This window comes from Delphinapterus leucas, chromosome 16 (genome assembly GCF_059928025.1).
Source record: "Delphinapterus leucas isolate spDelLeu-1000000601 "Yukka" chromosome 16, BTC_Dleu_Yukka2, whole genome shotgun sequence".
In the NCBI taxonomy this organism is placed as follows: Eukaryota; Metazoa; Chordata; class Mammalia; order Artiodactyla; family Monodontidae; genus Delphinapterus; species Delphinapterus leucas.
In genome coordinates, this window is record NC_143144.1 from 60,431,880 (window position 1) to 60,455,951 (window position 24,072).

The window sequence follows — 24,072 nt, forward strand, 5'->3', positions numbered from 1 at the left end:
ACCACCAGGGCCAAGGGGGTGGAGGGGGTAATGAAGAGGTTTTCCTGAAGAAAAGAAACGTTTGTTCTTTGAGACACTGAGCCACGAGATCTTACCCTTCCCTAGCATGCCCAACCCCAAGTTTAAATCTGTTGTTCCTTCTCCCTGGGGTCTTGCCAGCCAGGGAGGAACCAGATCTGTGAACAATCAAGCTTTATTTCTACAAAATGAACATTTTAGCATGTCTGTCTCCACAGCTAGCCTGAGGTTGGGCTGGCTCAGAACTCATTCAAAATTTCAGGGTTCCCTTTGTCCTTTCTTGGTTTCAAAGCAAGACCAGGCCACACAGTACCCCAGGAATGAGTCCCCAGCCCTAGAGCTTGGTCAAAGGTGGGGTCTGACTGAGGTGGAGGCTGGTGTCACAGGGTATTGGCAGCCTCCCCTCTCCTTCCAGGGAAGGGCTCCCCTCTCCTTCCAGGGAAGGGGCAGGAAGGGCCCAACTGGGAAAGCTGGAGCACCTCACCTCACTCTTGTGGTGAGCTGGCCCGGCTCTAAGAAGGGGTGGGCCTCTCTACCCCGGCCAGATCCTTGCTCTGGCCAACAGGGAAGCGAGGCCCGGCTAAGCTCAGCTGAGCAGCAGCAGGTCCCTTCCTTCCACCTGGTTCCTGAGAGGGATTGCACCCCTGGGTAACCCCAGTGCCCAGGAGTCAGCAGCCTTTAGTGCCTGAGTACCATGGTCACAGGTCTAGGAACACAGGCAGGGCCGGGGAGGAGGTATCACTGCACCCTGCAGACAGCAGAGGTCCCTGAGTAGCTGGCTTCTCTGGCCCACAGGCTGGGGTGGCCCTGTCACGGCGTTTGAAAGTCCAGGCCATGGAGGTTGTAAGACAGCGCAGCGTAGAGATGCCTGGTGGTGAAGCGCAGGCAGTACACAGGACTGCTGAGGGGCGTCGACGTGAGAGGGAAGGCCTGCACGGGAGGGACAGGAGTGGCGAGAGCGTCCCCACCGGGAGCAGGGGGAGCCCAAACCCAGGATTCCCAGGCCTAATGCCAGGGGACAGGGGCCACTGTAGGCTTCCTCCCACCCCCTCCAGGCACACCCGCTCCCAGCACAGCCCCCAATAACAAGTCCTGGCATCCAGGAGGCCTGCGGTGGGCAGGACGCTTACGTGTAGGCAGGCCCTTTGGCGCCGGTCCCACAGTCGCACCACACCGTAGTAGGAGGAGCCAGTGGCCAGCAGGTGGTTCCCGTCCGTCTGCAGGCAGTACAGCGTGCTGTCGTGGGGCTCTTCCCACTCCATGACACACTTCCTGTCCGGGAGGAGGTGATGCAGGGGGAGATTTGGGGGGTGCCCTCCACCTCCACCCCAGCTTCCCCAGAGGCCTTAGGGAGCCACTCTGGCTGGGAGAAAGAGATGCCGAATCACCAAATTCCTTTAAAAGCAGACTTAATGGGGGAAAGCCTCCTCAGTAAAGATCTCTTTCTCAGCAAGTCCCTGGCCCCAGGCAGGTTTATGCCTCGTTTGCGCATCACATGGTTGCTGTGTGTCACCAGACTTAAGAGGCAAGAAAGGCCTCGAGAAAGCTGGGACAGAATGCTGAGGGACAGCACCCTGATGGCTCCCAAGGAGGCTCTTATCAGGGCCTCGTGGCTATGGTCTCCTGGGTCACAGGACCAGGGCCGCCAAGGTGGGGAGTCTAAGCTTGATCTGACCTTGTCAGCTGCTCTCTACCAGCCCCTGATACAGAGTTTCCGTCCCTCTCCTTTGGGCCCGCCAGGACTGGAGGGAGGGCCAGGACTGGCATGGGGTTCTCACCACCTGTCCTGCTGCCCGGCACACTCACCGGACACTGGCTCGGAGGTCCCAGTAGCGAACGTAGGTGTCGTAACCACAGGACAGGAGTGTGGAAGGGGACTCGTACATGACATCCAGCACCCCCGCCCCTGGGGGAAAGTCACCGCCCAGGTGCGTCATCAGCTGTCCGCTGGGAAGAGAGGCAGGGCAGAGGATGAGCACTTGTCCCACCCTGGCCCACACACATTCTTTTAACCTTCAAATGGCATCAGTTCCTGGGGAAATGCAGCTCTCCTTCCTGAGCTAGAATCAGATTCCCTTAGGAGGGAGGCCAAAGGAGGAGATGCCCTAGACTCCCACCCCTCTCCCCGCTTCCCAGTCCCTGCCTCTCCCCCAGCTGAAGGCCTCAGTCAGCCACGAGCAGCCCCTCCATCACACCTGCACGCTGGCTGCCTGTCGCCCAGCCACTCCTCCTCGAGACGATGAATGGGCCGTGCTGAAGGGGTCGGCCCCCCTCACACACACACTTGGTTACTTTATACGCCTTGATCCCGCAGGTCATGCGGTTCTGCGCTGCCTGAGTCCAATGCCTTAATTCCTGCCTGTAATCTGGGGCTCAAACCTCACTGGGGATAAAGACCACACAAAGGGAGAAGGGGAGTCCCAGGAGATGTTAAAACAAGTAAACACCTTTGTGTCTGGGGAGAGAAATCGCTGAGAAAGCAGCTTAGCAGGCTGGTCCCTGGTGTTCCTGGCCCGGCTGGCCCCCGGCCCGGGGCTAGCACGCCTCTGTGATCACAGCCACCAGCCTGCTGGGCTCCAGCTTGCTCCCCCCACCCTTGCCCCTCCCGGTGGCCGAGAGCAGATTACCGAGAAGAACAATTTCTTTGTGACTGTGTAATTCCCTCCGTGACCGCGGCAGTGGGCAGACCCCTCGCCCCAATGCCAGACCCCTAGCAACCATGTAGGGGGGCCTCCTGGCCCTAGCAACTACCCCTCAACATCAAGTGTACCCGCTAATTCCTGTGGCTAGGGGACGGGTAGAAGCGGTGAGTTTCTGCAGAATGACTGGGGGGAATGAAGAAGAAGGGGACACGCTCCAGGCCAAATTCCTCAGCTTCACCCAAGAGATGCTGGGCTCTCCCCCGTGACGTGACGGGAGAAACTGGGCTGTGGACACTTCACAGGGACACCCAGGTGAGAGGCCCCGGCACGGGTTAGGGAGGACTTTGTGGTCTCACCAGCCCAGCTTCGGCCCAGGCAGGTTTCACCAGAGAGCCTGAGGCAGACGAGGCCACCAGCCACATGTGTGAATGTGGACCTTAGCTCCAGTCCTACCTCACACAGACTCTCTGACCCTCAACCTCCCTTCTCCTCAGTGGAGCCGCCATCTTCCGTGAAGGAGTAAAGGAGGAGGCTGTGGGTTCTTTTCTGCCCAACTCTGCCCACGAGTCCTGGGCAGTGCGGTGACCCCCAGCGAGAGCACTGTTGTTCTCCAGTCAGGGTGGGGGGCGGGGGGTAAGCCTTAAGTCAGCACCCGTGTCCCCAGCCTCCTTCCAAGAGAAGCGCTTCTTCCTCTGGGTGCTGAGGGATCAGACAGAAAGCCTTCTCCCCAGATCAGCATCTCCTAGAGACCACTAACCTCAGCTCCCAAGAAAGCCCACCTTTCCAGATGGGCCGCCAGCCATGATTCACCACCCCTGGGCAAGCCAGAGCCCTGAGAGGGCCTGGGGTCATATTCTTTCTGTCTGTCTCGTCCACTGGGTCAGGGCTATTTTGCTCCACAGTTCTCCCTCCTTCCAGATTTAGGGGCCCTGCCCCCTCCATTAGTGAGGCCTTCAGGAATGACTGAGGAGCTCTCCCCTTTAATCTGTAGAAGTAATTTCATGTTTGTCTGTTTGAAATAGAAGATGAAAGGCAGTGGAGATTGGGGGGCGTGAAGCCCAGCATGGCTCTACCTGCCCACCCCTGGTCCCAGGGCTCAGAAGGAAGGAGAGCTGGGCACCCATGGACTGAGGGTCGGCAGCAGAAGGGCCACACCCAGACCGAGTTGCCACCCTGGGCCCCTGCCCAGGCAGGGGGGCATCTGAGCCACCGCTGGGAAGTGTCATGCCAGTGTGTGCAATAAGAAACACAGAACTCTACCCTCTGGGGAGACCCAAAGGCCGAGCGAGCACCAGCCCCTGGAGACCAGGACAAGTCCCCAAAGCCCCCTGTCTGCCAGCCCAGCCTGGCCAGGGCCTGAGGAGCTTCTGCCATGTTAGTCCTCTGATTCTCTGAAAGGGCCACACACACTTTAAATGGGCCAATAAAAAGATACAGTTTCTTTTGCCTCTGGGCCTGGGACCCTCGAGGCTCTGTTGTGCAGTGCCTGTGAGGTTAAGTTCAGAGCATAAACTGACACACCAGGCTCTGGGAAATGGCCCGTCTCTTCAAATAGCAGCCCAGCGGTGCCATAGGAGCCCCGCTGGGGCTTTGATTTGGGAAAACAAACAGAAATGGCACCGTGGGCCCTTCGTGGCCCCCACCACAGGACCAATTTAACTAGAAAACTCTAGCTCAACTGCTCTGGTGGAGGAAGCAAGATGAGCTCAACAATAGCCCCAAACTTTGGGGGGAAGGGGGACAAAACAAGCTGTTTGTCTCCTCAGCCCCTCCTCCGGGTTCCTTTTCTTACTGCAAGTGTGTTCTTGTAAAAACGATTAGATTGCAATTTGTATAACGTGGTGACCCCCAAATTCAGACGTTTCACCCCTTTTCTCTGGAAAGAATGTTAAGAATGCCTCTCGGCCTCTCACGGTGGGGGGCGCAAGGGGGGCGTGCAGAGCCTTGGCTGTCGCACAACTTGTGTGGGAAAGGGGCTGCCGCTTAGAGCCTCAGGCCAAGACAGGAGCAAGGGCCAGCTCTGTCACTATAGAGGGCCAGACAAAAAGTCCATTCCCTTCCAACTCCTGCGCACAAAGCCGGGGCCTCCAGGAGCCACTGAGGGCTGGGGGGCCTCCACCCCAGCCTCCCCTCAGCCTGACTCCAGCAATTCTCTCTTGACCCAGGGAAAGATAAAGACAGATGGGGCTGCCCCTGTGAGCCTGATGAATGAGACACAGGCCGGGGAGGGCTGGCTGTGTGTGGCTTCCCCCAGGAGTCCCCAGAGTACTTGGGTAGGAAAAGCAAGTGGAGTGTGGCCTCATCCCAGGGACCCTTGAGGAGGGGATCAGGTGAGGGAATCAGATCTCCCTGGCCCATCCCAACCTGCTGCCCAGGCAACTCCACTGAAGCTGGAGGGAAATGGGATGACAGGAACTTCCTGACAGTCAGGGAGGAGGAAATTTAAATAAGGTACTTATACCACCCCCCCATCACCATCTTTGTGGGGATAGCTAACTGGAGGTAGGCACTGGCCTTGAAGACCCAGATGCCCTGTCTGGGAGAGGCCCTAAGCACCAGGCTGGAGTTAGGCACAGAGGGGCAGTCCCTGGAAGCCCCCCTCCACCCTACCCCCAGTCTGGGTCCTGCAGGCCAGGGAAGCTGGGTGACCTGCGTCACTGCCTTCCTCCCTCTGAGTTCCCTCATCCCGGCCTCCACACGCCTCCCTTGCCTGGCCCGCCTGAGCTCCCAGCACAAGCCGTGGCCCATAGAAAGTCCTCCTGTGCTAAACTGCCCTGAGGTCAGATAACCCTGGCTCTACCTCCTCACCCACATCTAAGAATGCCCATGGCCCTCACACCATTTACAGCCACTGTTAACACACTGGGTTCCTGATGATGCTCCTTGGAGATTCTATGGGTGTTCATTCCTGCATCTGTTTGGGTGTGAGGATACCCCATCTGGCATGTGCAACTGCAAAAATGCAACGATGGCTTTTGGTGAGAGGGTGGAAGGGTGGCAAACACCCCACCTTCCTACATCGTCTCTGCCCCCAGAGGACAGATGGCCTGAAGGTATAAGCTGGACCCAACATGGTCACTAAGAAAATAGGAGGGTTCTGCTCCCTTCTTTCTTTCCACCCTCTCCTTCCCTTTCTTCCTTTCTTTGATCAATAACCATTTACTGAGCACCTTCTGTATACGAGGCATTGTGCCTAATAGAAACTGCAGGGAGATGTGAGATGAGACTTTGAGGGAGACACTGTCCCTTCTTCAAGGAGTTTTCAGTCCAGGGAGGGAGAGAAGTCTGTCATCTATCCAACTAACAATACAAGGGGAGGCTCAGTGGGTACCAGAAGAGAGATGAAAGAGTTTTATAAGGGGACAGATAAAAGAACGTCTCTTCAGTGAGTGACAGGATCGTGACAGGCAGTGACAGGAGATGGGGGGCAGCTCAGGTGAAGGGCCAGCAACAACAGAGGTGCAGGGCTGGGGCACCTGGCTTGGCTGGAGGCATGGGTATGTGTGGGGCACAAGCTGGTGGGATCTGGCTTCCTGACCACGATGGGCCTCCGGGTGCTCACTGCTCAGCTGGCATGAGAGGAGGGAGCGGTTGTCCTCGTCCAGCCCCCTGGTGGGGAGGAGGGAATCAAGGGGGCAGACAGGTCCCACATATAACCACAGAGTCCGTGGAGACCAGGAGAAGCCCACCGAAGCTTCGCCTACCCCAGTCCCATCAGGTGAGCGGGAAGGGCCCGTTCCAAGCCACAGGTGTCTCACATGCATGCGTGTGCGCGTGCACAGCCCCAGCACCTGCCCATGCACACGTGTTCAGACACTGTGGCTCAAAGGCCAGGCAGCCGGGCAGCCCACTTTGTACTGCTAACAAGAGGACCGTAATTACAGGAAGGGGCAGCCGGGCAGATAAAAGGATACAAAATTTCAACATCTGTTGCCATAAAGGGATAAGGAGAAGTGAAACGCAAAGTATCAGTTTGGTGTCAGCAGGCAGAGAGCCAATTTCAAAGAGTTGGGGTGGGGGGACAGAGGGGACAAGAAAGAAAAAGGGAAGGGGTGGGGGGAGAAAGAAAGAAAGAAAGAGAAAGAAATTACAGGGTTCCTCAAAGAGGTAAAGAAAAAAGAAAATGAGAAAAGCTGTCAATAATACTTTCAAAGGAGAAGGCAGGTACTTTAAAGAGGGGCAATTCCCATAATCACCCCGACTGAGGGCCAGGCCCCCTGCCCCAGGTGGAGGTGGAGGGCGGGGTCAGAGACAAAGCCACACCTGGGTGGGATGGGCACTAATGGTGCCCTCAGAGTGGCTCAGCCTGCACTCAGGACACCAGTTCTTTCTGCAGACAGTTAGAAAGGGTTGCAGCCAGGCGCCCATTGTCATTCCAAACACCATCAGATGCCGTGACATGTGTCTCCCGTGTTCAGTCCAGGGTTCCAATTTAAGTTCCCAGCCTGAAGGGAAGCTATACCTGGCCACATGGTGGCCATCAAGGGGGCCCTATGAATGCTCTAAGGTCACCAACTCCAGCCACAGGGGGGAGAATCAGGGAGGGCTTCATGGTGGAGGTGCTATTTATGCTGAAGAATGAGCAGGGTTTCAGTAGGCAGAGAGGGGGTATCCCAAGCACAGGGGTCAGCTAGAGCAAAAGCTCAGAGGGGAAAAATATAGGGTGTCTGTCAGAATATGTGAGAAGCTTCTTTGCCCCTGCCTTTGCTGAGAAAGAGGAGATTTAAGGGCTAAGGATGGAAATGGAGGAGTCATGGAGAACTGGGGATGATGCGGGCCTGAAGGGAAAGGGGAGATGAGGTGGGATTATGCAGGGGCCATGAATATGGTCACACACATACAGAGCAGTGCAGTACCTAGCCAAGGACTCAAATCCTCAATGCCCTAGGAGTAGCCAAGTCATCAAAACCCACCCCTACTGACTTCCTTACCCAACAGTCCCCAGGCTGGCTTAGGACCACAGCTGGACCCACTATGACATCTCCAACGCTGAGATCACAGGCCTCTCCATCCTGGTGCCTGCCTCCCCACTGCCACTGGGGTTGCCCGTTGTGCCCTGGTCTCAGAGCACCAATAGTAGATCCAGCTCAAATGTACCTTGGCAGAAAAGGTAAAATCCACAGCAAGGGCAAACCCAGGGGAAGATCACTGGCTTGATGTGTTGTCAAGCCAGTCAGAACCGCCACCCACCACCCGGGTCTTCCAGCAGCAGAGGCGTGCCCCACACAGATAACACCTTCCCTGGGGCTGAGCCAAGGGCCCTGATCAAATGCAGATGGAGAACACAAGATGGGCCTTAATTCCTCCAGACCCAAACTCAGTAACAGGATGGCTTTGGCACAGTTCCTCAGGGCCTAGCTAGGGATACTTCAGTGGTTGGCTATCTGCACAGTCTCTCAGGATAGAGCCCTTGGGGGCCAGGGCCTGGGCCTGAATGCCATCTATCCTCGGAAACAGGAACACTCTAGCACGTCCAAATTGGGTGAAGGACTCTTTCTTCCCATCTGATTTAGACAGGTTAGAAATCCCCTGTCCTTTGGCCTGTCCGCAGCTCTAGGAGAGAGAAGGGCAGGAAAGGAGGAAGGGAGAGGGGGACAGCCAAGTTCCTTACCATCTAGGCAATGGCTTTGTGCCCACGGGTGCTCTCAGACCTGTGTGCTTCAGCTAGCACCTCCCCATCCCTAGCCCAGAGGGAGAACAGAGTCTCCAGGAATCCTGATGAACAAAGGGCTGAGGGAGCGATGGTGACCTTGAAAGAGGTCTCCAGGCACTGTGAAAAGCAGCCTGAGGACCAGTACTGGGAGAGACACAGATGAGGGTGTGCTGGTGCCCAGCAGGCTGCCTGCACCTCTGAGCCGCGTCCCAGCCCCCACCATCATCCCGAGGGCAGCCCCTGGAGGGGCGATGATGCTCTGAGCAAAACTGCCCCTCCAGTACTCCTCCCCCGCAAGTTGTAGCACACACATAAAAGAGAAAATCCCAGAACTCCTCAAGTTTCAGCGGTGACAGGTTAAAAGCAAAGAATCCACCCAGCACCAAACACCGCCCCGCAACTGAGTCCTGCCGACGATGTTGCTCCACCTTCCAGATTGGCCTGTCAGTCAGGCTTTGGCATTATTGAAAGATCAAACTCTGTCCTGCCTGTTCATTACCTTAATCCTATTTTCTACATGGCTTTATTATCTGCTTGGGCTTCTCTGGGAAAGACAGCTACAGACAGTCGTCCTGTCCATCCGTTTCCTCCCACCGAAAGCAGATGCCTCCACCAGGGCATCTTTCCCTCAGTCCCTGCACCACTGGTCGTCCAGGCTTCCCTGGGAATGGAAGAGATGTTTAAGCAAGGCCTGGCTCCTCAGTGGTGAGGAGGGGAGTCTGGGAGCTAGAGAGAAGGGAAAGCCAAGTGATGCCCAGGGTGGCCTTGCCTCAGGCTGGCGTAAGGGTGCAATGGCTATTGTTGTCTGGCTTCAGTGAGAACTGAGGCCATAGCTGTCTTGTGCCCATTTTCATTCGGGTCCTTTCTGGGTTCTGTAAAGACCCAGTGTTCAGGGTTAGTGAGGTCTAGGGATTTCATAAGAGAATGTTGAGGCAGCTGGTGCCTTAGAATGCCATCCTGACCATAAATCTGTGCCCAGAAGCATCCCTACCAAGGCAACCACGGGCAGAAGAGGCCGAAGACGACTCAACCTTCCAGATAAAGCTGGGTCACGGTGGGGTAGTGTACACCCTCCCTGCCCCAGCTTGTCCGCCATCCCAGGCCCAGATCAATATTGATGCCAAGCATAAGGTCCAGCTATGTGACTAAATAAAACTGACTTTCAGCAGAAATGCCCCTCTGCAACCTCAACGGTGAAAAAGCAAACAATCCAGTTAGAAATGGGCAAAAAGCATGAGCAGACATTTCACCAAAGAGAATATACAGAAGGCAAATAAGCACAAGAAAACTTGTTCAACATCACTAGCTATTAGGGAAATTCAAATTAAAACCACAATTAAATAACACATCCATTAAAATAGCTAAAATAAAAAATAGTGACACTACCAGATGCTGTTGAGAATGTGAAGAAACTAGATCTCTCAGACACTGGGATCAGAATATAAAGTGGTAAAGATACTCAAAATAGTCTGGCAGGTAAAAAACTAAACACACACTTACTAATGACTCAGCAATTGTTTTCCCCCGCATAAATCCCAGAAAACTGCAAATATATGTCCACACAAAAGCCTATACGCAAATGTTCATAGTAGCTTGATCTGCAATAGTCAGAAAATTGAGAACAACTCAAACGTCCTTCAGTGGGTGGATGCTGGTCAATGGGGGAAGAAACTTTGGTACATCCATACCAGGGAATACTACTGGGCAATAAGAAATAAAGCACAACTGACACATGAATCAACTTCTGTGGATCTCAAGGTAATTATGCTCAGTAAAAAAAAAAAAAAAAAACAAATCTCCAAATGTTAGATATATTATTTCATTTATATAATACTTTTTAAATGACAGAGATGAAGAACACCTAAGTGGTTGCCAGGAGTTAGGGCAAGAAGGAGTGGAGGAGGGGAGGAGGATGGGTGCAACTATAAACGGGTACATGAGGGGTCTCTGTGCTGATGGAACAAACAGTTCTTTATCTTGACTGTGGTAGCAGTTACATGACTCTACACATGGGATAAAACCGCAAAGAAATACGTACACACACACACACACACACACACACATACCACACGAATAAGTACAATCAGATAAAGGTCTATGGACTGTACCAATGTCAACTTCCTAGACTTGATATTATGTAAGATGTTACACAGGTACCTTGCCTTCCTACTTTTGTAACTTCCTGTGAATCTATAATTATGTCAAAATGAAAGATTAAAAAAACCCCAACAGAATGGCAGGTAATCAGGTGGGAATGTGTCAAGCCTGCCAAGGCAGAGAATTGTGAACAAAAACTGGATATATTTTAACTGTTCTGTATTGTTCTTCTTACGGATCTGTAGGCCACTTCCAAAATTTCTTTATTTTAGAAAAATCATCTCTGAGGATAGATGGGATTTTCTATAGCCACATAGTCAGGCACTCCTTAGAGAACAAGTATCATGCATCCAGACTGTTGTTGTTGTTATCATAAATTCTACATGAAATTATTTACCTATTATAAATTACTTCAACAGTCTCCTCAAGCTAACAAATGATTCCATGTGCGAAGGTGCCACAGCGGAGGCTGTCAGTGGGTTTTGGGGCAGGGTCCTTCCAGCATCCTCCTGGACCACTCGGCCAACTGAACCAGGGGCTGGCTCAGCCAGCTTTCCTCTGCTTCCCAACCGCTCCATCCCCGCCCACCCTGGAAGCCATGGTGGGCTCAGGAATCTCTTACCTGTTGAGGTCCCAGATTCTTAGGGGTGAGAAGTGCCCACAACAGGCTGTCCCTGTCACAAAGGAGCTGCCAAACAAAAGGAGAGCAGTTAGGTCTGGCTTGTCAGAACTTGTGGCGGAAATGGCTATACAATTGGAAGTGCTGTGCTCATTCTCCAGGGGATCATGGGGTTAAGCCAGGATGAGAGAAGCAGCCAAGAGAGCCATCAGAGAAGTTGTGGGAAAACCATATGGAAGCACAGTGAGGGCTGTAACCTCCCAGAGCTGCTTGGCCAGAGGACCCATGGATTCAATAGCTGAGTTTGCTGCTTAGACCTGGTTGGGTAGTCTCTGCCCACCATAAAAATGGATCTCTAGATGTGCAACTGAGGCCAAGGGAGAGCAAGCCTGTTGGGCTTCGGTTGTATGAACACCAAGTTCACAATGCCACACCACAGAAATGGTCTCCTGGGAATAGGTTGCTGGGTGCCAGAAGGGGATGCCCTGGTCAGAGGTGAGGGAGGCTGGGGGGCTTTACCGAAGGTTTTAAGAGCTGGGGGAATATGGTAACATGGTACAAGCACCAGGCAGGTATAAAGGCACCAAACTGAGAAAAGGCGAACTATGAAAGGTGGGTAACAACGTGAAAAGGTGAGGGTGGGAAAGTAGGGAATGTGAGGGGCCAGGCAGCCAGGACTGCTGTGGAGTGGGATAGGAGTCAGACAGAGTTTAAAGGATAATGACAGACACTGCCAAGAGGCAGGAGAGAAGGAACACTCAGTATTTCCCAGAGTCTCTCTTAAACCCCTAAAAAGTTCAACATATACAATCTGCAGAGTTTCATTTTAAGTGGAGGCCCAAACCCAGTGAGAAGAAATCTGTGCAATGAGCCAGGCTGGCCATAGTGCTAGGACTAGAACTTGAACCCACACGCCAGACCACTCCTTTGTTAGAGGATTTGGAAGGGGTTGGGAGGGGGAGCCTGCAGGAACCCTGGGCTTGAAAATCTAAACTGGAACAAGAGAGCTGAAAGCAGTTATGTCACTCAGGAGCCCTGGGGCAGGGAAGGGCCATGTCCCTACACGTCTGGGCATGGGGGGAGGAACTGGACATACTAATGACATGTTAGCAATGTGGGACAGCAGTCCATTGGCCCTGGCCTTGCCCAGCACCTGTGGCTCTCTGATCCCAAGCACGTCCGTAGGGAGGTGGATTTCCGCAGTCGGGGCTCTGAGAAGCCGATGGCTTTGGCTTGGCGGGGGGTTGGCCTGCTAGTTGCTGATGGGGAGATGTTAGGGCAGGCATTGGCCAAGCCACTGATTTACAATCACAATTGCAGGGCAGGGATCTATGTTTCAACCCCAGGCTGACAAAAAGGCCACATGAACCACCCTGGAGCATCCATGCCTCAAGTCAAGACTTCTCTAGGGACATGCTCGGTCTTCCCAGCTTCCTCTCAACCCATAGGCGTGCCAGCAGCCACTAAACTAGAGTGACATGCTAAAACAGCCATTCCATCATGCCCCAAGTGACTCCCAGCCTGGGAAGCAGCCACTGGACACTGAAGCCCCAAACTACAAAGCCAGGTGTTATCCTCACTTCCCTCCCCCACCAACATTTTTCTCTTGAGGGTAATCCATTAATAACTGGTAAAGCCAATTACTTTGGGTTGGAAACATAATAGCCACTTAGAAATCATTCGAGCGGGCAATTGGGCTCTCCAGACTTTTGAGGAGTAGGGGGCCAGGTGAGGGGCGCCAGCACAGACATACAGACAACTCTTAAGGAGGCCTATGGCAGGCCTCTGACAGGCAACAGGCCTAACTTAGCGTCAAGGTAAGTCAATGGAGAGAGATGGGAGGCACCTGTAAGCTGAATCCCTGCCGCTCCCACAGCTCTGACCCCCAGCAGGCCGGGCCGGGGATGGGAACACCTGGCCCTGGACTCCTGCCCTCTGTCCCTGCCCACCCGGCCTGGCCCTGGCCCTCTGCCTCCAGGAGGAGGGCCTTTCCTGATTGCCTGGACATGACGGCCATGAACCTTTCTTTCCAAAAGCTGCCCTTTTCCCTTGCTTAACCATGTGAAGCAGGGAGGAGGCACGGGAGGGAGAGCAGAGAGTCTCCCTGGCATTTGAGGGCTTAAGGGTTTAATCAAATATAACACTCAGTAAAAAAAAAAAAAAAAACCATGTATGCAACAGTCAAGCAGATTTGGAGCCAGGTCCTGCTTGGAACGTTCACCAAGTCTCACATCCAAACCACAGGGACTGTCCAGGGACAGGGATGACAAACCTGTGCTGAACAGGCAGAGGCAGGAGCTGCTGGCTGCTTGGTGGCTTGACTGGCCTTCCTCTTAAGTCCTGCCACACCCTGATCTCACCTTCATGAGACAAATGGTATTTGGGGGGTTATCTTCCCATCTTCATTTTGAGATCATGGACTGTCTGGTGGCTCTTGTGTACTCCAGTGCCCAGCACGGCGCCTGGCCCCAAAGAGATGCCCCAAACAAACCTGTGGGCCTCAACTGAAAGGGCCTTCCAGAGCTCACAGCCAACAAGGCTGGGCAAGCTAGTCACACAAGCTGTGAGGGGGGCGGTCCCTCTGCTTCTTAGAGGAGTAATTCCCGAATCACCAGACTCAGACCTGAATGACACATGACATAGTCATACATCGTTGGAACAGTGAAGTCTCTCATAAGCAGTGCAACCAGATAACAGATGAGAAGTACCAGCAATACCTAAAAATGTCAACACACGCATAGACACACATGCTCTCACACAAGTGCATGCACTCTCTCACCCTGAGGGTCTAAAAGTCATTCTGACTCCACAAACTCTACTCTTTTTGGACCAGAAAGCCCGTATCAGAAGCCAGCCTTCTACAATTTCTGGTCTGGGATCCAGTCCCAGACCCTGCCCAGATCCCCAACCTACCGTACTGGCCTCCTGGCCCCAACTCAGGCAAACCTGGCATCACAGAGATCATCATCAGGCCCAAGAAGTAGACGTAAGAGCCCTCACATCAGAGAGACCAGGAGAGTTAGGGGTTCTGGTTCTCAAGTTGAGGAATAGAAAACAGCAAGATACAGAACAGAGGAGAGGAAAGTACGAAGGAAAATTAGTTGGGTGTGGGCACGGTGAATAGCAGGTTGACCCTGCTGCCTCTGCCTTAGTTTAGACCCTCTTAATTACATTAGGAATTGACTGAGCACTTGCTGCGTGCCAGGTTCTTTTTTTTTTTTTTGCGGTACGCGAGCCTCTCACTGTTGTGGCGTCTCCCGTTGCAGAGCGCAGGCTCCGGACGCGCAGGCTCAGCGGCCATGGCTCACGGGCCCAGCCGCTCCGCGGCATGTGGGTTCTTCCCAGACCGGGGCACGAACCTGTGTCCCCTGCATCAGCAGGTGGACTCTCAACCACTGCACCACCAGGGAAGCCCCTCCCTTTTTTTTTTAATAGGCTCTCAGCCATTTTACTTTAAAAAAATTTTTTTAACCTATTTATTTTTGGCTGCACTGGGTCTTTGTTGCTGCGCACGGGCTTTCTCTAATTGTGGCGAGCGGGGACTACTCTTCCTGGTGGTGAGCAGGCTTCTCACTGCGGTGGCTTCTCTTGTCGCGGAGCATGGGGTCTAGGCAGGCGGGCTTCAGTAGTTGTGGCACGCGGGCTCAGTAGTTGTGGCTCGCGGGCTCTAGAGCGCAGGCTCAGTAGTTGTGGCGCACGGACTTAGTTGCTCCGCGGCAGGTAGGATCTTCCTGGACCAGGGCTCGAACCCACGTCCCCTGCATTGGCAGGTGGATTCTTAACCACTGAGCCACCAGGGAAGCCCTCGTGCCAGGTTCTGAGCAAGTGTTTCAAAAGCATTTCCCTGTCTAATCCTTGTAACTCTATGTAGCAGGTACCACTTTCCCTATTTGACAGATGAGGACACTGAGACACAGAAAGGTAACGTAACTTGCTCTAGCTCACATAGCAAGCAACTAGCAGGACTAGAATTTGAACCCAGTTAGTCTTAATTCCAGAGCCCAGGTGATTTTACACCCCGTGCCCCATAAGTTCTCTCCCTAGCACCTAGTATCATGCCTGACACATATTGAAAACTCAAATGCTTACTGAATGAACAAATGGACAAGTGAACAAATGACTCCACCTGGAAGAAGAAAGGAGCGACGGTGGGGCTCTGAGGAGGGGCAGCAGAAGGGGCGTGCTCGGCAGCTGTGCCCCGTGGCTGGCCTGGAGCTGCCCAGCTGGCCCAGGCCCCAGCCGCCTCTGAGCTGGGGCTGACACACTTTGGCAAGAGAGGCCACCAGAGCTGTCACATCATTCACCAACATGCCCATCAAGGGTATTCAGTTCTCTTCAACCCGCATTGGCATTTTAATTACTGTTGGGTAAACTAATTTGTACAAATGAAGGCCGGGCTGCCTAATAGAATATGCAAGCTCTCTGACCTCTGACAGGCACTGACACAAGATACAAAGGCCGCCGAGGAAGGCTTTTTATCTGAGCCTTATTACTCTCTATTACTCCAATTAGTCAGGCTCCAGTGCTCCTAATTGGAGGAAAAATTGCAATTAAATCAATTTTTGATGGGCTGCAAGTGGGCTCCCGAACCGCCCTGCTTGTGAAACACTGATATTATAGCAGCAAAGGTCACAGGCTTCATCGGCACCTGGGGACCCCCGAATTCCCTCGGCCCCCTCCTAAAATGCCTCAAGGAAACCTCTGCCCCTCCATCGGCTCGGCCAGCAAGGGTGGGAAGGAGAGAGTCATTAGAACATGTCAGGTCTCATCGCTGTTGCCACCATCTGCTAACCTGCGCCATTGACATCATTATAGCGGCTAAGTCCCAAAGCATGAATGCAGTGCGAAGGTCACACAAACTCTCTGGGTGAGGGGAGGCCAGTAGCAGAAGTGCAAGTGACAGCACTGTGAGGGAGGGACCAGTGGAGTGGGAACAGGAGGTCAACAGAAGTCAGGAAGAGGAGAGACATAGTCCAGGGCAGGTGAAGGGTGAGGCAGCCAGTTCTTAAGATCCAGCCAACAGGGCACCCCAGGCCACCCAAGGGGAAGGGAAATAGATGTACTTGGGAAGGAAAAAAACGAAAGACAAAGGAATCTTGTTCTTACCAGCAAACATCCCACCTCGCAGTGGGGAAATATACACCTGAATGCTGTCCACAGACCAGAAGGCTGAGAGTCACATCCGTGATGGGGGCAGGAGCACACTGTGGGGCCTACCATCTATATAGCAGTGCCTGCCTGTGACGGCTGGGGAGGGAGTGCACAGAACTAAAGCTTAAGAGCAGGGAGGGGAAGGTAAACACAACTTCGTTCATCAAACTAAAGGATAACAAGACCAAGAAGCCTATCTGAAGCTTGAATGAGTAAAGTTTAAGGCAAATGAAAAGAAGTTCCATTTCACATAGCAACTGGCATACCACTACCTCAAAGAGATGGTGCAGACAGAAAATATAAATTCAAAAGAAGGTTAGCCAACTTCATGGGTGATTGAATCAAAATGGATTAAAAGGGAAAGAATGATGTGCCTTGTCTTCAAGGGGTCAAGACCAAAAACATGTTGAATAAATGATGGTCCATCTACTTCATGGAATATTACACAAACATTTAAAATGATGTTCCCAAAGAATATAGACAAGATGTTTATGATACTATTATAAGAAAAAAAAGTAGGGTACAAACAGCATTAACAGAACTATTTTAAGAATAGCTTGTGAGGGGAAAGTAAACACAACTTTGTTCATAAAACTAAAGAATAATAAGACCAATTTTTTTAAATTACAAAGGAGGCAAGAATATAAAATGGGGGAAAGGACAGTCTCTTCAATAAATAGTGTTGAGAAAACTGGACAGCTACTTGCAAAAGAATGAAACTAGACTATCCTATACTATACACAAAAATCAACTCAAAACGGATTAAAGACTTGAATGTGAGATCTGAAACCATAAAACTCCTAGAAGAAAACATAGGCCATAAGCTCCTTGACACCAGTCTTAGCAATGATTTTTTGGATCTGACTCCAAAACAAAAGCAACAAAAGCAAAAATAAACAAGTGGGACCACATCAAACTAACAAGCTTCTACACAGCAAAGGAAATCATCAACAAAATGAAAAGGCAACCTACTGAATAGGAGAAATTATTTGCAAAGCATACATCCAATAAGGGGTTAATATCCCAAATATATAATTTTGGATATATATTTATATTATATATATTACATATATATAAAGTTGCAATTTTGGAGAGATATATATATATATATATATATATATATATATATATAAAGTTGCAATTTTACAACTCAATTGCAGAAACCAAAGAATCTGATTAGAAAATGGGCAGAGGACCTGAACAGACATTTTTCCAAAGCAGACATAGAGATGGCCAACAGGCACGTGAAAAGATGCTAAACATCGCTAATCATCAGGGAAACGCAAATCCAAACCACAATGAGATATCACTTCACACCTGTTAGAATGGCTATTATCAAAAAGACAAGAGATAACCAGTGCTGGTGAGGGTATGGAGAAAAGGGAACCCTCGTGCACTGTTTGTGGGAATGTAAATTGGTGCAGCCACTATGGAAAACAGTATGGAGTTTTCTCAAAAAAATGAAAAACAGAACTACTATATGATCAAGTAATTCCCTTCTGAGTATTTATTTTTTAAAAACACAAAAATACTAATTTGAAAAGATATATGCACCCCCATGTTCACTGAAGCCTTATTTACAATAGCCAAGACATAGAAACAACCTAAGCATGCCTTGGTGCATAAATGGATAAAGAAGATGTGGTATCCATATATACAACGGAATACTACTCAGCCATAAAAAAATATGGAATCTTGCCATTTGTGACATGGATGGGTCTTGAGGTATTATGCTAAGTGACATAAGTCAGGCAGAGAAAGACAAATACTATATGATTTCACTTATATGTGGAATGTATAAAAAACAAGCGAACAAACAAATCAAATCAAAACAAAACAAAATGAAAAACCAAGTTCATTGATACAAGGAACAGACTGGTAGTTACCAAAGGGGAGGAGGTAGGGGATGGGAGAAATGGGTGAAGGGGGCCAAAAGGTACAAACTTCCAGTTATAAAATAAGTCATGGGGAGGTAATGTGCAGCATGGTGACTATAGTTAATAACACTGTGTTGCATATCTGAAAGCTGCTAAGAGAGTAAACCTTGAAAGTTCTCATCAAGAAAAAAATTCTTGTAACTATGTGAGATGACGGATGGTAACTAGACTTATTGTAGTGATCATTTTGCACTGTATACTAATATCAAATCATTGTGTTGTACATGTGAAACTAATATAATGTTATACCTCAATTAAAAAAATAGCCTGGGTGTAGAAAAGGAAAGAGTGGAAGGAAACACACTAAAATGCTTTAAGTGACTGTGTTTGGGCAACAGAGTGATTAGCAATTCTTTCTTCTTTTAAATTTTATTTTCCAAATCTTCTTTAATGAGCATGTGCTACTTTTTAAAGGGAAAAGCATATTATTTACATCTTGTGAGAGAAAACACAACATAACCAGACATTCCCGCCCGCTGACTCACGGCCAAGAACAAGTGGACCCGATAATGAGCTGCCTGCTGGAGCAGGTGTCAGCAGTAGTGGTCCTGGCACACCTTGGGCTGAAGCTTTGGGATGGACCAGTAGCCTAAGGTTAGGACAGGAAGCACCAGATCAGAAGGGAGGGATCTTTCTCCCAATTAGGTGCCGGCCAGTAGAGAGCAAGACTGACTCCTGATTCCCACAGCGGGCAGAGGCCTGGAACACCTGTCCCAGTGTCCGTCTGTCTGCCTGCCTGTTTTGTCTGTCACACACACACACACACAGGCCCCTCTCAGCCCATGTGCATCAGGACAGGATGGTGCAAGTAAGCCACCTAAAAGGTCAGGCTCTGGAAAGAGTGTCCAGAGGCTGGGCCTCCCAAGGCTCACCCTCTGACTGCAACTCTAACAAACAAGGGCAACAAAGCAGGCTTTCTGCTGCCCCACAGAGTACAGTTCAACAGCTGGGAAATTCCTCTACAGAAACATAAAATGTTCATTTTCCATTTTAACCAGTGGTAAAAGGGCAGCCTGGCCAAGCATATAAGACCCTGGCCCAGGCTAAACAGGTGGAGGCTTGATGTAGCGGCTGCTCTTCCCAAATAAACCAATTCCACTCAAGAAGCAGAAACTTAAGGACCTCCCTGCTGGTTCAGTGGTTAAGAATCTGCCTTCCAATGCAGGGGATGCAGGTTCGATCCCTGGTTGAGGAGATAAGATCCCACATGCCACAACTAGAGAAGCTGATGCACTGCAACTAGAGAAGCTCGCACGCCACAACAAAGACCCAGCACAGCCAAAAATAAATAAATAAAAATAAATAAATCATTAAAAAGATCAGAAACTTAGAAACTTGAGCAATGGAAGGGCAGAGTTAATAAAGAGAAAAAATTAACTACATTAAAAACAAAGTCTCACAGTACAATGGAGTAACATATGTTCATTCAATCTATTGAATTTAACAAGATATGTTGGAGAAGAGTTTCTACACTCTATTTTCCATCTATATGGCCTCTAAACACAAGCTTCATCCACTCCCAAGAAGAAGAAATGGCAATATGTTCCAGTGCTAAAGGAAAAACTGACCCGGTCAGACTTCCTGAGAAATGATGAACATTGATTCACAAAACTATGTACCTAACAAGAGGCATGGAAAAAGAAGAAATACATATGGTCTTTATTTGCAGACACTATAACTGTCTACCTAGAAAATCCAAAAGACTCAACTAAAACTATTGCAACAAATTCCAGAGTAGGATGAGGTGGAGGGCATGCTCTGGATGATAGTGGAAAGGAGTGCGGCCTCAGGACTGCTGTCTCTGCCACCCAGTAACCATGTGATCTTGCATGAGCAATTTAACTGGGCTCTAAAGCCCAGTTTCTTTATCTATAAAACAGAAATAATATTAGGATCTAGGCACAGGCTTACTGTGCAAATTATATGAGATAAAATGCTTAAAGCAGTGTATGGCACACAGCAAATACCCACAGATGTGAGCTACTATACACCAGCAATCACCAACCAAAATGAAATTAGAAATCCATTCACAAAAAAAGAATTACTTCTGGGCTTCCCTGGTGGTGCAGTGGTTGAGAGTCCGCCTGCCGATGCAGGGGACACTGGTTCGTGCCCCGGTCCGGGAAGATCCCACATGCCGCGGAGCGGCTGGGCCCGTGAGCCATGGCCGCTGAGCCTGTGCATCCGGAGCCTGTGCTCCACAACGGGAGAGGCCACAACGGTGAGAGGCCCGCGTACCGCAAAAAAAAAAAAGAATTACTTCTTTACAATTTCTTTGTAAAATAGCCAAGAATAAATCTAACGAAAAAAAACAAAAACAAACAAAAAACCAAGACAGCCCCATATGAAAATACTCTGCTATATCCTTTACTAATGGACACAGAATTGCTGCATAAGTGGAGAGATATATCATGTTCCTGGATGGGAAGCCTCAAGATTACAACTGTCAGTTCTCCCCTAATTAATCTATAAATTCAATACAGTCCCATCCAAACAAGATTTTTTACTTAATCAGTTGATTCTAAAATTCATCTGGAAGAGAAAGTGCACAGAAGAGCCAAGAAATATTTTTACAAGAACAATGAGAATCAAGTCACTTGACCATGTTATCAATGCTAGAATAGACAAATAGATCAATGGATCAGAATAAAGAATCCGGAGTCATACCCATATATTTGTAGGGTATCAGCAGATCCTAAATGTGGCATTTAAAGACAGTGGATGAAGGGACTTCCCTGGAGGTCCAGTGGTTAAGACTCCATGCTCCCAATGCAGAGGGTGGGGGTTTGATCCCTGGTCAGAGAACTAGATCCCGCATGCCGCGACGAAGAGCCCACACGCCACAACTAAAGATCCCACATGCTGCAACTAAGACCCGGTGCAGCCAAATAAATAAATATCTATTAAAAAAAATAATAAAGACAGTGGATGAAAGACGAACTAATCAATAAATGGTATAGAAACCATAGGACACACATTTGGAAAAAATAAAATTAGAGCCCTACCTCAGAGCAGACATCAATTCCAGATGGATTAAGGACTTAAGCATTTTTCAAAACTACACAGAAAACCCATAAACGTGTTAGAAGAAAATACAGGAAAATAGTTTTACAATCTTGAAGTAGGACAGACATTCATAAGACAAAACAAAACTCTGAAGCCATAGGGCAAAGAAGACAGAACCTCCAAATTACAAAAACTTCTACACAACAGCAGACACTGTAAACAACAGGCTGAAAGGAATCACCAAATATATGCAGTAGTCAAAAGATTAATACCCAGAACATATAAAGATATCCTATAAATCACAGGGGAAAAAGTAGATGAATGAGCAAAAATTTTCAGTAAGTAACTTATAGAAAAAAATATATACCTGGCCAAAAGAAACACATGAAGTAATGTTAAACCTCCTAGTAATCAAAAAATTGCAAATCAGAAAACAATGAAAAATAACTGCAAACACATATAGCATTTACCACATACCAGGCACTGTTCTAATCACTGTATATAATTAGTTCATTTAACCCTCAAAATATTCCTGCAGGGACTTCCCTGGTGGTCCCGTGGTTAAGACGCCATGCTTCCACCGCAGGGGGTACGGGTTCAATCCCTGGTCTGGTAACTAAGATCCTGCATGCCAAGCAGGGTGGCAAAAAAAAAAAAAATCCTACATATTTGATGAAATTTTTCAGGTATGATAATGGTATTATAATTCCATTTTAAAAGCATCACTATCTTTTAGAATATACACTGAAATATTTATTTATATGCCTGATATCTGCTACAACATAATATGGGAAGGGAGTGTGTGGGCAGTATTGATGAAGCAAAATTGGCCAAAGTTGATAATTATTCTACTTTTGCGTATTTTTAATTTTTTTTAATAAAAAAATTTTTTTAAGTCACTATGAGGTATGTACTACCACTATCATCCCCCTTTTACAGATGAGGAAATTGAGGAATAGAGAGGTTAAGTAACTCTCTAAGGTCACACAACTAGCATGTGGGAAGACTCATGATTTGACCTCAGCCAGTTGGGCTCTAGAGTCCAGTTCTTAATCACTATTCTATACTCACTCCCAAAGTTAGATATCATTTTTTACCCTCTAGAGAAACAAAAAAATTTATTTTTGAAAACCTGATATTATCCAGTACTGATAAGTGTAAGAGGAAATAGGTATTTATGTACTTTGTTTGTGGGGTATATAATCTGATATAATCCAACTGGAGGGCAATTTGGCAGCATCTAAAAACTTTTACATGTACTTACCCCTCAATCCAGCAAGTTTTTTCTAAGTATCTTTCCTAGAAAAATATCTGACTATCTGTACAAATAGGCAAGTACACAGATGCTTCCTGAGGCACTGTTGGTAATAGCAAACCACTGAAAACAGCCTAAGTGTCCATCAACAGCAGGATGGCTAAGTAAATGATGGTGCATCTATGTTATTCTGAATTAGAATGCAGCAGTAAAAAAAATGTGTTCTGACAGCAAAGGACCTCTAAGCCACATGGGTCCCATAGGAAGAATTCAAGTTGCAGAACGAATGCATATTGTGAGCCTAAAACAAAGCAAAACCATGTATTTGTGTGTGTATACAGATACACATACACACTCATGAAATTATATGATGTCTGATGTTCGCTTCAAATTAAAAGATCTGGAGTGACATATACAGACTTCCTACAAAAAAGGGGTAGGATGGGGGGAGGGGCCACAGGAAGCTGAAGAGAATTTTAATTTTATATTCTCATATATATTTATATAATTCTATATAATTTATATATTTTTAAACTGAACTTTTTACAATTGGAACATATTTATATATTACTTATCTAAAAAATAAAACAAAATAGAAAATGAGAAATTAAAAGGAGGATGGTAATAAGAATTTCATTTTTAAGTTGCCTGAAAGAAGAGTTGGGGACTTCCCTGGTGGTGCAGTGGTTAAGAATCCGCCTGCCAATGCAGGGGACATGGGTTCGAGCCCTGGTCCGGGAAGATCCCACATGCCGCGGAGCAACTAAGCCCGTGCGCCACAACTACTGAAGCCTGTGCGCTTAGAGTCCGTGCTCCATAACGAGAGAAGCCACTGCAATGAGAAGCCCGCGCACCGCAACCAAGAGTAGCCCTCACTCAACACAACTAGAGAAAGCCCGCGCACAGCAACGAAGACCCAACGCAGCCATAAATAAATAAAATAAAATAAAAAGAAAGAAGGGTTGCATATCACTGGCACCTGAATTCAACATGATTCCGAATCTCACACAAACCACACAGTCTCATGGCTCCCTCCTGAACCTGGCTGACGCCCTTTGACAGAGACCCTTCACCTGGAGGGCTTCTGAGTGATTAAGGTCTAGAAACAGTTGCCTATGAGAACTCCAGTTTCATCCCTGCTCTTGTAGTATGTACTCCCTAAACTTCTGCTTCACAACCACTCTCTCTGTAAAGAGGTTAACAAGGAGTTTCTTCAAACAGGTGAGCTACTGAGCTCTGCTGGGAGCCCATCAGGGGTCGAAGGCACGGCTTACCCCACAACGGTGCCCTGTACTAGGTACTCAAATGACTGCTGCTGCTCTGGCTAGCTAAGCACAAAATATATTTCCAACTTCAAGACGAATCCACTTTTTCCTTTTAGACAGTCCATTTTGTCATCATAGTAGTGGTCAGGCCCAAGGCCTGGGTCATCAGGCTGCTAATGTCTTCTCCTGGGCATGGGTGGCCCACATGGTCTGGTGTTACTGGGGAGACTGAGGCCAGACACGCTCTGGTGTTTTTTCAGGTTTCTTGATGAACATCAGTGGCTGGCATTTGAATAGGGGCATGAGATGGAAGGAAGACAAGAACCACTAGAACCAACTGTGGCCCTATAAACAGAAAGGAAAGTAGAGCTCAACTGGACAGATGCACAGATAACCCAGATACCAACTCAACAATTAATTTTAAAATCT

General features: G+C 49.0%; 1 protein-coding gene across 6 annotated transcripts in view; it reads right to left on the reverse strand.

Annotated features, from left to right (window-relative positions):
• Positions 1–24,072, reverse strand: part of FBXW4 (F-box and WD repeat domain containing 4) — an 81,394-nt gene that overhangs the window by 871 nt on the left and 56,451 nt on the right. For 4 of the 6 annotated variants that reach the window (XM_022568980.3, XM_022568978.3, XM_089898073.1 and 1 more), the window contains 4 exons: positions 11,033–11,098; positions 1,825–1,965; positions 1,149–1,290; positions 178–948 (listed from right to left, as the gene is read on the reverse strand). In XM_022568980.3, the coding sequence (XP_022424688.1) occupies positions 829–948; positions 1,149–1,290; positions 1,825–1,965; positions 11,033–11,098 (469 nt within the window). In that variant the 3' untranslated portion in view covers positions 178–828. Of the gene's footprint in view, positions 1–177; positions 949–1,148; positions 1,291–1,824; positions 1,966–11,032; positions 11,099–24,072 lie in introns of those variants that run through there. The other 2 variants (XM_089898072.1, XM_022568979.3) reach the window with 2 other exon arrangements.